The 14624-nt window shown below is 35.7% G+C and overlaps 1 protein-coding gene and 1 long non-coding RNA gene across 2 annotated transcripts in view; one reads left to right on the top strand and one right to left on the bottom strand.

Moving 5' to 3' along the window:
* The window catches only part of LOC136040955 (glycerate kinase-like), a 46555-nt gene extending 34157 nt beyond the window's left edge, over positions 1-12398 (top strand). The window contains exons 6-9 of the mRNA XM_065725408.1: positions 625-795; positions 3588-3704; positions 6066-6353; positions 12262-12398. Coding sequence (XP_065581480.1) covers positions 625-795; positions 3588-3704; positions 6066-6317 — 540 coding nt within the window. The 3' untranslated portion in view covers positions 6318-6353; positions 12262-12398. The remainder of the gene's footprint in view (positions 1-624; positions 796-3587; positions 3705-6065; positions 6354-12261) is intronic.
* The window catches only part of LOC136040840 (uncharacterized), a 199615-nt gene that overhangs the window by 76478 nt on the left and 108513 nt on the right, over positions 1-14624 (bottom strand). The window lies entirely within an intron of this gene.

Here is a 14624-nt window from a genome sequence, read left to right as displayed (position 1 = left end):
AAAGTGCTCCAGAGACATACTGGCTTCAGCTAGCCTTTGTATAACCTTGCGTGGTTGACTAGATGTAACAGGAGCTTACCGCTTTTGTAAAACAAGACTAACAGAAACTAATTGATCCTTACGCATACCAATTGGTACAATATCAAGATTATATTATAAATAGATCTTACTATCCCAATAATAATTACTAGGATTGATTATAATCAACGACGCATGCCGCTGATTATATGATTCTCTTGCCAGTGATTGTTGGTGAATATCTCCAACAAAAATAAACATTGTTTGAGATATAGTTTAACGCCTGTCTCCGCTTAGTACTTTCTCCATAAATCTGAGCAGAATAACACAAATTGCTTTTGAAATGCAGACCATGATTAGCATTCTGGTTTGATAGATCTAGAGAAAAAGCCACCAGGGACGATGTTTTTCCGTACTGTTGTTGAAAATGGACTGATAGATTACAGAAAATGTGTATTTGTGGAATTCGGGAAAATACCAAAATAGAGATTGGCTATCAGTGCTCTGATTGGGGTATACATGAGCTGATCGTTTTGATTGCGCTGCATTAATTTTATAAACAGACCAAAAATGCTATTGCATTTGATTATATGAGCTTTTTTTTAGGGAAAACCGCTTCCGGAAGCAATGGGAGAGGTTGGCTTTGCGGCAAGCTTTTTCGAGTGGTTTGCTGAAGAAGGAAGAAGAGCTTACGGTGAACACATTCCTGCCCCATCAGTAGGAAAACAGATTGTTACTGTCCGAGAACCAGCAGGCGTTGTTGCCGTGATCACACCGGTACATTTTTTGCAAGTATCCTACGATTATTTTTAATAATTTTACAAAGTTAGCAATTCTGCAAGAGATTATGTAATTGATATTTTTTTGATACGAAAACATGCTAAATTAGTACGCTTACATGTTTTGTTACGCCAATATTCTTGGTAGAATTCATGGTTTTTCTGTCAGCAATATCTTTTGAAGATAATTTTCATCAGTAGAAATGCCCAAGTAATTCTTATGTTTTTCATTGTCATACGACATAGAAAAATTCAAATAGTATTACGTTTTCGGAATTTTTTTTTTAAACAAGTACATTTGTGACATTTGGTTATGTGCTACTGTTTTAGAATGATCCTTATCTTCATTAATATTTTTATCCTTAAAATTGTGTTTAATTACAAAGGACGGGAAACTCATAGCTATTTAAAGCCTTTAAGAAGAATATTTAAGCAATTGTTTCGTTTTTCAGGACTCCTTCCTCCCCCCCCTCTCTTGCCATGAAAAACCAGAAATATACAATACATTTAAAATTGTTAACATTTGGGATAATCTATCATTTTGTTGACCCTTCTGGAATAGTTTCCTACATCTCATATATTTAAACTCTTTTGGCAGGAACCAGCGTCAAAGCAAATCATGTGACGACTTAAAGTGGCTTTCTAAATCTTTTTTAACCTACAAAAAACCTTGTAGCACATAGAGATTGCGGGTCACGCTTGTCAAAAATTACATGAAAAAAAGATTTGTATGTTACAACTTACAAAATTAAAGTTAATTGGATATTGAACCATAGAAAAAAAAACGAAATTACTTTGTTTATTATTATCATATTTTTAAGTTAATTTTGTCTACACTGAAGCTAATTTAATGGGAAATTTATCTCACTTTACTTCTATTCTTTTTTTTCTTTTGCAATCTCCTTGATGTTCAGCAAAAACGTTTGACATACACACCCTTATGTTGCCTTCCATTGATCATTGTTTCTCTCGCAAACAACGTTCTCTAAAGAACGTTGTTTTTACGTTCTCTAAACAACGTTCTGTTTTACGTTCTCTAAAGCTCTTTTAGTGATTGCGAACGTGGTTAGTGTTCGTAATCAAATCCTAAGTGTATTAATCGGTAAAATCGAGTGTTTTATTTTAAATCCTCTGTCACTTGGAAGGATGGTCCATTATTTTATTCACAAAACTTGTCTCAGACACCCCGGACAAAAATTCACGAGAGGAATCCTAATCCCGTCTAATTTTGCACTATTCAATGATGAAAATACATATTGATATTTTATTCAAGGCTAGCTAGAAGGTAAACTACAATAGGGATCATTTCCTTAATTCAGGCTGCACTGTTAAAGGATAAACTCTAGAATTCCCGTAGCTTGCGCTATTTTCCTGAATCACAGTTTTCTAGGAGATGTCCTCGCCGAGTGGTTAGCACGCTAGATTTGAAATCCATTGTCCGCGAGGACAGGGGGTTTGAACCCTGGGGTCGCTGTTTATTTGCTTTGGAATGGGGGTCAGTGGCGTGACTCTGTAAGCGCAGCCAGAGTCGACCTAGCTCTCAATGGGTATCTGGAGAAATCATGGGAAGGTAAACAGGAAATATGTGAGAAAGCACAGGATGACTGGTGGGGGGAGCACCCCAGTCCCCATTGCAAATCCTGGCTGAAGGGCTATGAAATAGAGATCAGCACCACCGCTAGGGACTTTAAAGTTGTCCAATGGTGTGGCCTGTTCTTTACCTTTTTTCACCGTTATCTTTGGAGTGAAACTAATTTATCAGTTGCAGCGAAAATCTTTTCGTCTCTGCGTGGCATGCTAGCGTTCGAACTGCTTAGGCAACAAAATATATCTGTTATTTATTCTATTTTGGCCATCCAAATTTGTAGTTTAGCTATTTTCAAAATTTTTCTTGATTGTTTGGGGTTTTCACTAAAATCGGGCATTGGTATTCGGCCCGTTGCTAGATGGGATTTAAAATATGCTAACTGAAGAATGTGCTAAAAATGTGCTAAATATGCAGTGTGCTAACTGAAGGGGTAAAGGAAAACCAATAAATAAAATGTTTGGCAGGATTATGTATTATATAATATAAAGTAGCCATGGATACTTTTGAGCGAAATAAATGACAATTCTTATGACCTTTTTTTTGGGGAGGGGCTAAAGGTGTGAAATCAAAAAAGATTGTCTCAATTTTTCCTCCGTGCTGACTTCTGGCTTCATGTGAAAACGTGATTTTTCTTGATGCTAAAGATGAGAGACCTTAATTCTTCTAATTAGCATCTACTTTCAAAATTCCTGTGGTGCAGTTTTCATTTTGATCTAATCATATTTTGTGGAGTTACAGGCAATTTTTGAAATCTCACAAGTTTATTTTCACAACAAACTTTATCATTAAGATTAATCGAAATATTTTTTTACTATCCCTGAATCAGCTTATATTGGCGATTCTTCCTCGCTTGATAGTATTTTTTCACGTATATTTAAAAATTGTGGTTACTATGGGCATTTTTTACTAGGTTGCCCCTAAGGGGGTAGTCATGATGTCGATTATTCAACTTATTAGACTTGTTTGTTAAGGTAGAAATACTTAATCTTTGTTTTTCCTATTACATTATACACAGTTCTGTTTATTTCTTCTGATAGCTGAAAAACACTTAGCATAAATAATCGAAATCATCAAATAAATTATCGTTTGTTATTTCGCGCCCGATTTAAAAGGAAACGTGATCGCTAAATTTTGATGGAAATGACATCGTGTCTTAATTTATATATGTATAAGCTTCACCAATGTTTGATATCTATTTCTAGTGGAACTTCCCTATTGGTATGATAGCAAGAAAGGTAGCTGCATTATTGGCTGCTGGGTGCACCTGCGTTGTGAAACCAGCAGAAGATACTCCTCTCACGGCCATTGCTTTTGCCAAGGTTTGATCTAAGCTACTTGATGATCTTCTGTTTTCGTTATATTTTTAGCTTAAATAATCGTTTTTTCCCTATATTTTCAATTAATTGGATGGAACTGGTTGTTTCCCCCTTTGGAAAACTGCTTGAATTTTCCCGTTGTAAGAAAAATTATCCGTTTAAATTGTACTGCCTTATTCAGTATTGTAGTCAGGTTTCAAGAGGTTAAAACTTCTAGCAAAACTAGCAACGACCGTTTTAGTAAAAATACCCGCCAATATGCATTTATTTTTTCTTTACTTTTTATCGTTTCTAATTAATCTACAGCTTTTTATTGAAAAATAAGTTTGACTGACTCCTCGAATGTCTCCCTAAACTCAAAATCTTATTTCAAGGAACCTTTTGAAATCGGGTATCAAAATGAAGTAATCTGAACAACATATTTCTTGCCTACTCATTTTTGATGGGAACTAGACGCTGCTCTGCCTCGCCCGGCATCGATAATTTCACCATCAGAAGTCGTCCATGGGACATGGTCATGGACAACGGTTTGGACTTGGTAGAGCAAGTCTCTGCCACAACCGACAGAAGAACTGGAAGCGTCCCGGCGGTTCTAGGTCGTTGTTTACGATTAACCACGAATCTTAACTTTGACCTCTTGGGCATTATATTTCCAATTTTCGAGCGGCTGTTTGTAATAAAGAAATTCGAAATGCACATGTGTTCTTCACGCCTTAGACAATGGCTGGCCTAGCTACACGAGTCGTCGTCTCTATACAGTTTCCAAGACTGGGCCGTTTACAACGCTTTAATGAAAATCTAAATGACATATGCGTTTATTAATAGTTTTATGTCAATTCAAATGAAGTAGAAATTACTAAAATAGTTTTTTTTTTACAGAAAATGTTTTTTTTAATTTTACAAAGTAATATTCGATATATAAAGTATAATATTCTAAAGTATGGCATTTTACGGTAATTAATAATTGCAATTTTTGTATTATTAATTATTAGTCATTTATAATTTTAGATAATTTCTCGTGATGTATGCGGTTTTAATTTCAGAACTAAATGTCAATTCCATCTTAGATATATTGAGATGCTGACAAATAATGACTCCACCTTTCATAGAAGGGTGACGCAGTGCAGGGAAAGAGTCACAACTACAACTCTGAAAAGTTTATGCCAGCTTTGCCTCTCACAGAGACTATATGTTTTGGCTTTACTTTAATTAGTCATGGCTCTCAAGTCTTTCATCATTCACTCCCACCAAGTCGATAATTCAAAATCAACGGATTTAATTGCCTTCAAAGGGTTCACAGAACTAATCTGTCTGGACATATTTGTCTTCGCCTTACTCTAATTTCCCATGGCTGTTAAGTTTTTCATCAATTCCAACAAGTTAATTGATCAACTTGGTGGAAGTAATGAAAGACTTAACATCCATGGCTAATCAGAATAAAGCTAAGACAGATAGTCTCTGTGAGAGCCAAAACTGGTATAAATTTTTACGTGTTGTACGAAAATTATTCTTTTCCCTTCTTGATGATAGTCTATCATCCTTCGTATGGCATACTGTTGTCTGTTATGGAATTTTCTTCAAATTTTAGGTTGCTTTCTTTTTAGAAAGATATTTAATCACACATATTTCACTTTTAATTATATCAAAATATAAAGGTGTGCAATTTTGAAAATTTTAGGCATCCTTAGTGGCATCATTTGAAACTATAAACTGACAAATATTTATTTTGCCCCCTGCAATAGCATAATGTAAAACTGCTGTCCTGCAACAACTCTTTGCACTTCGGTTAAATTTTTTTTAAAGGGCGTTTTATCACATATATTTTGCTTCCCAACACATCATCAAGTAACGAATTGGATTTCCCAGAATTGGAAGTTGGACCACGCTGTCCGCATTTGAAAATGTCTGTATCAGAAAACGTCTCATGAGAAATTTTTTCCCTTGTTTTACGCATCGGTATTTTTTCGGAGGCACATACGAACATCTCCTCTCTTCTTACATTAGGCGTTATATAATCCAAAGGGCAATGTTCAAAACACATTTTTAAATTTAATTAAAATTAATTAATTTTTTTCAAGTTTAAATTACTATTTGACTTTATTTTCTACGAATTCATCCTTGAAGCTTCAAAGTTTCAAAACATTCCAAACAAGGCCTTAAAGACTTTAGATAAAGACTAAGCTTTAGAGGAAAAATTGGAAGGAGATCTGTTTACATATCTTCTGTTTACAGGCTATGTTGCTTTGATTTCGTTGAAAAACCATGTCTTTTTATGTATGATTTTGCTAGATAGAGTCCGGTTAAAAACTGAAGCTACAGACACTAACTAATTGTGCGAAAGAAGACAATACATATTTCTTTTAGATCGTTGAAAAGTGTGGCATTCCTAATGGTGTTTTCAACTTAATACCGACATCACGAGAAAATGCACCTTCTATTGGAAAACTATTTGCAGAAAGTGCAGATATTTCAGTCATTTCCTTTACTGGCTCTACAGTCGTTGGTAAGCAATTATACTTAATGGCTGGCTCATCTGTGAAAAGAATTGCGCTTGAACTTGGTGGAAATGCCCCTTTTATTGTGTTCAACCAAGCAGATTTAGCGCTCGCTGTGTAGGGAGCCATGATTGGAAAATGGAGAAATAGTGGTCAGGTAAGTTTCTGACTGAGATCAAGCAGGCCTTTGTATCTGAAAGCTCTTTTTTTTATTTCTGAACAAGTATTAATTAAGTTTCGATACACCATATTTGCTTTTTGAGGCACCAACTCCACCATCCCTCCCACGCACTCACTGACTTACCACCTAATTAGTTTTGTCTAACGTACAAAAAATTCTTAAAATTGATAGTTCTTAAAATAATCAATTCAGTTTTCAGTAACAGCTAAGTAACACTCAATCATTTTCAGGGCATTTAAGAGGATCCCACGCGTACTTTGGGAGGCGTCCTTTGAGAACAAGGGAATGACTAACATTATTCCCTGGATAATTTAAACAGGACACAGAAATGGATGGATTTAGAAGGGGCTTTTCTCATTTATAAGTTCAAGGCATCTAGCGTATTGTCATTATGGATGCTTTTAGGGCGATTGAAATTAATCACGATTGTGTAAAGGAGGAGGACTGGAATAGTATCTTGGGGCACTCGATTGTGGACAGGAAAAATAATTAGAATAATGTTTCAAATATTTAACCACTTGTGATCTATTTGACAAGATGGAGGGAACTAATTTCACCAGGGAAGAGTTAATGTTAAATTCACTGACAAGTTTCTCAAGTAATACGTTGTTTTTAACAAGATCAAGTGACTTTCGAAGGACAATGGAAGTTAAGTTTAGCCAAGTACTAGATTTTTTAAGAGTTTTTTCCAATGATATTCACAAGATGAACAAGATAATGAGAAGTTAAAATGGATTTGGGATTCCCGATTTGCCTGAGGCTGGTAAATAGTTGGATTTGTTTCTTTGGTCAGTCTGCAAGGAGTCTTTGATACAGTTTCGAGAATAAGGGAGTGATAGAAATAGGGCGAACACCTTAAAAGCAGTCTTTCCATCTTTCTTTTTTGAAAACCTGCTTCCATATTTAAGAAAATTGCCCGAAGATGCTTATAAGGGGAAAACGGGTATCCAAGGGCCAAACATTTTTTTTCATAGTCTCTCAATTTTTATTTCTATCTTCAAAGGAAAAATGAAGGATAAAGAACGGGGAAGATCATCAGTTGTTAATTGATAGACAATACCGGAAGGTTTTGGATAATGGAAGAACAAACCTGTTAAGACTATTGGCGGTAATTCTAGGGGGCTCTAGTAAGTTGAAATTTTATTTAACTAAGGTAAAGTTAATCTAAGATAAGTTATAAATTTTACTTTAGCTGGTTTCTTGTCATCCAACTTATTCACCTTTAAATACCACTATTTTGCTTTGTTTTTAAACAATTCTTTGACGTTATTTTTGAAGTAGAATTGAGCAGCTTTACGAATCTTTTTTTTTCGTATTTATAAGCGTAATCTAATTTACCGTCTCTAAACAGATTTAGTTTATTTCTAATTGTTGTCTCTATGGCTGATTGATGTAGAACACTTGTACATCTTAGGCAGCCCAATAGTGCTGCCTAAGTAAACAGCGGTGTAGGCCCAATGTATTTTTTTTTTTTTAGACCATGGCACTTCGTTTCGAAGCAGTTGTCGTAGAAGCTATGAAAAGGGCTCGTTCGATTGGAAATTGAAAGAGCTAGTGACCTTTTTAATAGTCAAGAGTGATCCACCTCCCACTCCAAACACATCCAAACAACATTTTGAGATATAGTCATTTTGTTCAGCGTAGTTAAAAGATCCAGAAATTATATTTTTGAGGATAACAACCCCTCCCATAGCCCTCAGGGCAAGGTTTGTAAGTTATACCCTGGGGCCTATAAAGTTTTTATTGAAAGGGGTGTTGTATAAACTTCTGTCCATTGGATTGGTAAGCAGAAGTTTGAGTGTCCTTTTTGAGATTCAGAGTGATAGGAGGGCAGATACCCCCCCCCCCTCACATCTCGTACTTTCCCAAAAATCGGATAGAAATTTTGAGACGGCTATTTGTTGTCGTATGAACTTCGAAAAAGGCTCATTCGATTGGAAATTGGAAAGGGCTAGTGCCCTTTTTAATAAAAGTGATTGGAGGGAAACAAGCCCCACGCCCATTGATTCACAAAATATTTCTAATCAAAAGTTTCGACATAGCCATTTTGTTCAGCGTGGTTGAAAGGTCTGAAAATTATGTCTTTGATGATGACAATCACCAACGGCCCTCAGCGCAAGGGTCGTAAGCTATGCCCCGATACCAAATAAGGTTTTTATGGAAAGGGTGGTCGATTGGAAATCAGATGTTCTAGTGCCCTTTTTAAGATTAAAATTGGTCGGAGGCAGCCATCCCCCCCCATATCGTATTTTCCACAAATGCATCCGATAGAAATTTTGACATAGTCATTTGTTCAAAAATAGTCCAAAGATCATATAATAAAGCCTTTGGGGTTTACAGAATCCCCTAGAGTCTTAGGGTAAGGGTTGTAAGTTACGCCCTAGTGGCATCTAAGATTTTTATGAAAATGGTGGTCGTGTGAAATTTAGGAGAGACTCATTTGATTGGAAATGTATAGTTCTAGTTCCCTTAAAAGAATCAAACATGATGGAGAGCGAATAACCCCCTCCTCCCTGACATCCTCGTTAAGTAGGGTTGTGTTCTATCCCCCTTTATATGGATCATTTTGATGGACTTCGTCTTGGGAGCACAGGAAAGGCAATTGGAGACCACGGAATCCAATGGGGTAGAAAAACGCTCCTGGACATAGATTATACTGATGATTTAAGCATATTAGATGAAAGTGTGAGCAAAATGTGAAAGTGTGAGGTTTTGCGAGTTCAGGGTGCTAGAATAGGTTTGAAAATTAGTGTTAAGAAGACTAAGTCACTAAGGCTGGGAATAAGTGAAGATGAAAAGGTGACGTTGGGTGACGAAAAGATTGATCAGATGGGCAGCTTGACTTACCTTGGTAGTATTATTAGTAAAAACGGTGGGAGCAGTTAAGATGTTAAAAGTAGAATAGCTAAGGCTCAGGGTGTTTTTTCCCAGTTAAACAAGAGCTAAGAGCTCGTATGGCACTTGTGACGAGGTCGGAAGAGCCAAGAGCTCATATGGCAGGAGCTCTAGCAAAATTCTAAAAATCAATGGATTAATTTAAAAGGAAAATCAGAGGCTTAATGCCGGTCGGGATTTAAAGTAAGAGCTCTGAGACACGAGGTCCTTCTAAATACCAAAATGCATTAAAATTTGATCACCCACTCGTGTAAGTTAAAAATACCCCATTTTTTTCTAATTTTTCTTCTCCTTTCAGCCCCTTTCAGTCCCTGACACGCCTACCAATTGTCATCGTCCTAGCACGTCCAGAAGCACCAAACTCGCCAAAGCACTGGACCCCCTAACTCCCCCAAAGAGAGCGGATCCAGTCCAGCTACGTCAATTACGTATCTACGACATTTGTTTATTCTACACACCAAGTTTCATCCCTACCTCTCCACTCTAAGCGTTTTCCAAGATTTCCGGTTCCCCCTCCACCACCCCCCCCCCCCAATGTCACCAAATTCTGGTCGGGATTTAAAATAAGAGCTCTGAGACATGAGTTCCTTTTAAATATTAAATTTCATTAAGATCCGGTCACCTGTTCTTAAGTTTAAAATACCTCAATTTTTCTGAATTAACCCCCCCCCAACTCCCCCAAAGAGAGCGGATCCGTTCTAATTATGTCAATCACGTCTATAGAATTTGTGCTTATTCTTCCCGTCACGTTTCATCCCGATCTCTCCACTCTAAGCGTTTTCCAAGATTTTCTGTTTCCAAGATTTCTGTTTCCCCCCTCCAACCCCTCTATGTCCCCGTATCCGATTCGAATTGAAAATAGAACATCTGAGGCATAAAATTTTTATATATCTCAAGTTTCATTAAGATCCGATCACCCATTCGTAAGATAAAAATACCCCAATCTTCACGTTTTCCAAGATTTTCGGTTCTCCCCCCCCCAACTTCCCCAAATGTCACCGAATCTGGTTGGGATTTAGAATAAGAGCTTTGAAGCACGAAATCCTTCTAAAAATCAAATTTCATTAAGATCTGATCACCCTACCTGTTCGTAAGTTACAAATACCTCATTTTTTCTTATTTTTCCGAATTATCCCCCCCAGCTCCCCCAAAGAGAGCAGATCCGGTCCGGTAGTTTCAGCGACGTACCTTGGACTTGTGCTTATTCTTCCCACCAAGTTTCATCCTAATATCTCCACTCTAAGCCTTTTCCAAGATTTCCGGATTCCCCCACCCCAACTCCCCCCAATGACACTGAATCCGTTAGGTATTTAAAATAAGAGATCTGAGTTACGAGGTCCTTCTAAATATGAAATTTCATTCAGATCTGATCAGTTCTTCGTAAGTTAAAAATACCTCATTTTTTTCTAATTCTTCAGAATTAATCCTCCCCCCAACTCCCCCAAAGAGAACGTATCCGTTCCAGTTATGTCAATCACGTACCTAGGACTTGTGCTTATTTTCCCCGCCAAGTTCCATCCCGATCCATCCACTCTAAGCGTTTTCCAAGATTTTAGGCTTCCCCCTCCAACTCCCCCCCAATGTCATCGGATCCGGTTGGGATTTAAAATAGAAGTTCTGAGACAGGATATCCTTCTGAATACCAATTCTAATAAATACATATTGAGAACCACTGGGAGTATTAAGTTGAAACTTTTGAGGCTACTACTATTACTACTTCTATTCTTGCAATTTAAATGAATAAAAAGAGTGTTAGTGTATCAAGGTTGTCAAAGAGCATAGATAGAATCTTATTGGAATGATATTAAGTTTTATTTTTTAGCTCATCTTCAGAATTTTTAAAATTAAATTATAAAATACTGTTTGTGTCAGGATTGAAAATTGTTGAAAAAGTTCTAAAGAAAAAAACTGAAAAGACATAAAACATTTTTTTTCCCTGAAAAAGACTTATGTCAATAAAAACGAAAAGAAATTAATTTGAAAAATATTTTCCACGAAACAAGTTTTTCAAAAAAAAATAAAGAGCTCATTAAGCCAAAAACAAGCATAAATAAAGTCAAATAATCTTCCAAGCGTAATATACCACAAATCAGTCAATAAATAAGTGAAACTCAAAACAAGCAGAAATTAACATGAGTATGGCTGATAACCCCAATGCCTTGTCAAGACCAGAATATAATTTGTGCTTTACTGAAAACAAAATACGGTTCAGATCTTTTCACTTCGTTTTATTTCATACATAAAAAATTATCAAAACTTTAAGGAATAAATATCAGTATTTGTCAATTAAACTTACGATCTACGGTCATTTCTTTTTTTTTTTTAGCAAAGCGCAAATTGTGTTCTGGTCCTTAGATACCATCGGGGTTATCGGCCCTACTCATGTTAATTTCTGCTCTTTTTGAGTTTGACTCAGTTATTTATTGTAATTTCTGGTCGTCTTGAGTTTCATTTAATTATTGATAGTGACTTGTGGTAGTTTTACGCTTGGAAGATCATTTGACTTTATTTATGCTCATTTTGGGCTTAATGGAGCTCTTTACTCTTCTTTGAAAAACTTCTTTTGTAGAAAAAAAGTCTTTCAAATTAATGAAAAGAAACAATGACTGTGCAGTATAGTGTATTTTAGCGTTTAAATTATCCATTGTAAACGACAAAATCTGATTACTAGGAGCAGCTAATACTGGATTTCTGAACGGATGAGTTTTGGTATTATCAAAATCTCTTTGTAAGTGTACCTAAAGAGAGAGCCCATTTCTTTAGCCCATTTTAGCCCATATTTTGGCTGAGTGAAATTATGAATGCGAACTTAGATATTTTTGGATTTTTTGGGAAGTAGGCAAGTAGAAGCCTTCAATAACATAAAGGATGACTTTTGTCAGTGTATCTGCCTTAGAAGGGTCAATTTTTTTTTCGAATTCGTAGTAGTAGTTATAATTACAATTAGAAAACTGATGCATATCGAATTTATGTGCCCAAAATTTTTCAGACTTGTGTGTCAGCCAGTCGAATTTTTGTCCAAAAAGAAATTCATGATGCCTTTGTTGATAATTTCGTTGCTGAAACAAATAAACTGAAGGTTGGGAGAGGACATGATCAAGGAGTGAATGTTGGCCCAATTATCAATAATAGACAGTTTGAAAGAGTAAGTCCCATTGACCTGTTTAAATTGGTGTCGTGTTAATACAAATCTTGAAGTCGAATATTGTTATTATATTTGTTTCAATCAAGAAGACAGCGTGTTTTTTCCAAACGTCTATTAAACATTTTTGTAATAGGTTTTAGACTTTTTCAGATGTCTATTAGACATTTTTCAAAACAACCCCCAAGGTCCAATTAGCAGAATCCACTCCTGGGAAACCTATTCCCTGACAAGTAAAATATTATACCATTTTTAGAAAGGTATAAGTGTATTTGAATTCAAATTTTTGGTTATTTTGCCAATTTCTTCTTTTTTTTTACCAATTAGTTTTCTTGGTATGTCCCGTCGATACCTTCTTTTTTTTCTATCTTCTCTTCCTTCAAGTTGAATTCGATAGGAGTCACTTTTTGAACAGTTTTGGTGAATGAGAAATTGCCATATGAAATGAGTGTTTTCTCTTTTATATATTTAATAAATAAAATAAAAAGTATACAAAGGAGAATTAAGAAAATGAGGTGAAAAGCTGCTAAGCAATTGAGCACTGAACTTGTATTCAAACTATCCCACAATAGCCGAATAATATCAGGATGAAGGTTTATTGGATAGTGAAACCAGATGATTAGCTCATTAGAAAGATCCACAGTCTCATATATTTTTTTAGGCTATTGAACTTACTCTACATCTGTGAAGTACTTAAAAGATATCCAGCATATTTATGTTAAACTCCCCGGAATTAACGCTTATTTATTTCGGTAAAAAATGATCAAAACAGAAAGTGTGACAGAACATTTGGAATAATAAACAAAGGATAAAGCTTTCTGAGTATACAACGATGACTATACAGACATTTGTAAATTGACATTATTGCACTTTGCGGTTCCTTTCAAAAAATGGTCGACCTATGCCTCACGAGTAGACTTCATATTGGAAAGAACCGACAGTCCAAGATAGTTAAGAGATGGCTTTGGGTTGATTGTGCTATTATTTTGTACTAGGCTGATCATGTTCTGATGGACAACAAGCACATTAATTTTGGTTTTTAAGCAGCGTTAAGAATCGAATCGAACCTAGGTTTTATCCTTTAATATGCTGTTTAATATGTTTCTATCAAGTATATCATCAACGTAGTTGATGAGCGACGCTACGGTAGTCACTCATCAACTACTCTAGCACTTGGTACGTGGCTGGCTTCTATATATGTGATTATCAAATTACGCAATAGCATTATTATCGTGCCAATCTTTATTTTAATTGCTAATCTTATGCTATTTCAACTGAATTAAAAATTTTTGCCTGAATTCAATTCATTCTTCTTGTTTATTCTACACAGAATCATACATTTTACAGAATTTGTATTCTCCTTGGATTTGTTGTGATTCTTGCCGTTGCTTATCTTCAAAGATGAATTCCTCATAACCTATGGATGGCACATGGCAGTCTTAAGCACTAGAGAAGAAAAAATAATCTTTGAAAAACTTATAAGTCAGCAAAGCTATCTTCGAGTGCTGCACTTCTTAAACGATTCAAATTCTACGGGACTGTTTTACCTCTTTGTAATGGAAGGCCAACTCTTTTAATTTTTGAAATAAATTCTCGGGATAGGGGAGGGATATCCATAAAATATGACATTTGGTATATTCTGTCCTTAAGCCTTCTTCTTGACCTTTTCGACCCTCTAAGTCTTGTAGTTGATGGTGCGGCTGTTAAGGGGGAGCTGTCTTTTCAAGAAGCACTTACTTCATATTTTGCCAATATTGGAAGAACTAATGCTTCTCCAGTCAGGTCTTCATCGTCACAATCGAATTACAGACCTTACCTTGGTCTGCCTTAGCTCAAGTCGTTTGTGTTGAATCCTGCTTTTGATGCTGAAATAATCTGGATTATCAATATTTTGGTAGGTTTTTCGTCGTCTGACCCGGATTGTTTTTAGTAAACTAGTCATGTTCATTGTTCCTTCAATTATTTTTCACTAATGAAGCTTAAAAATGGGATTTTCCCCAGTTCTATCAATCAAGCCAGAGTCATTCTTTTGCCACTCTTGTGCACATGTGTGCCAGCATTTTTGTTGAGGAGGGCAATAATTTTATTCGAGTGCTACTGAAGAAAAGTTACCATTTACCGAAGATGCTACTAGGTTAAATTCAAAATATTAAACAATACATAATAAACAATAAAAATATTAAATAAACATAAAATTAAGTACTGGTGAT

Source organism: Artemia franciscana, chromosome 21, assembly GCF_032884065.1.
Source record: "Artemia franciscana chromosome 21, ASM3288406v1, whole genome shotgun sequence".
NCBI classification, from domain to species: Eukaryota; Metazoa; Arthropoda; class Branchiopoda; order Anostraca; family Artemiidae; genus Artemia; species Artemia franciscana.
Note: the sequence above shows the minus strand (reverse complement) of the source record. Positions and strands in the feature narration are given on the sequence as shown.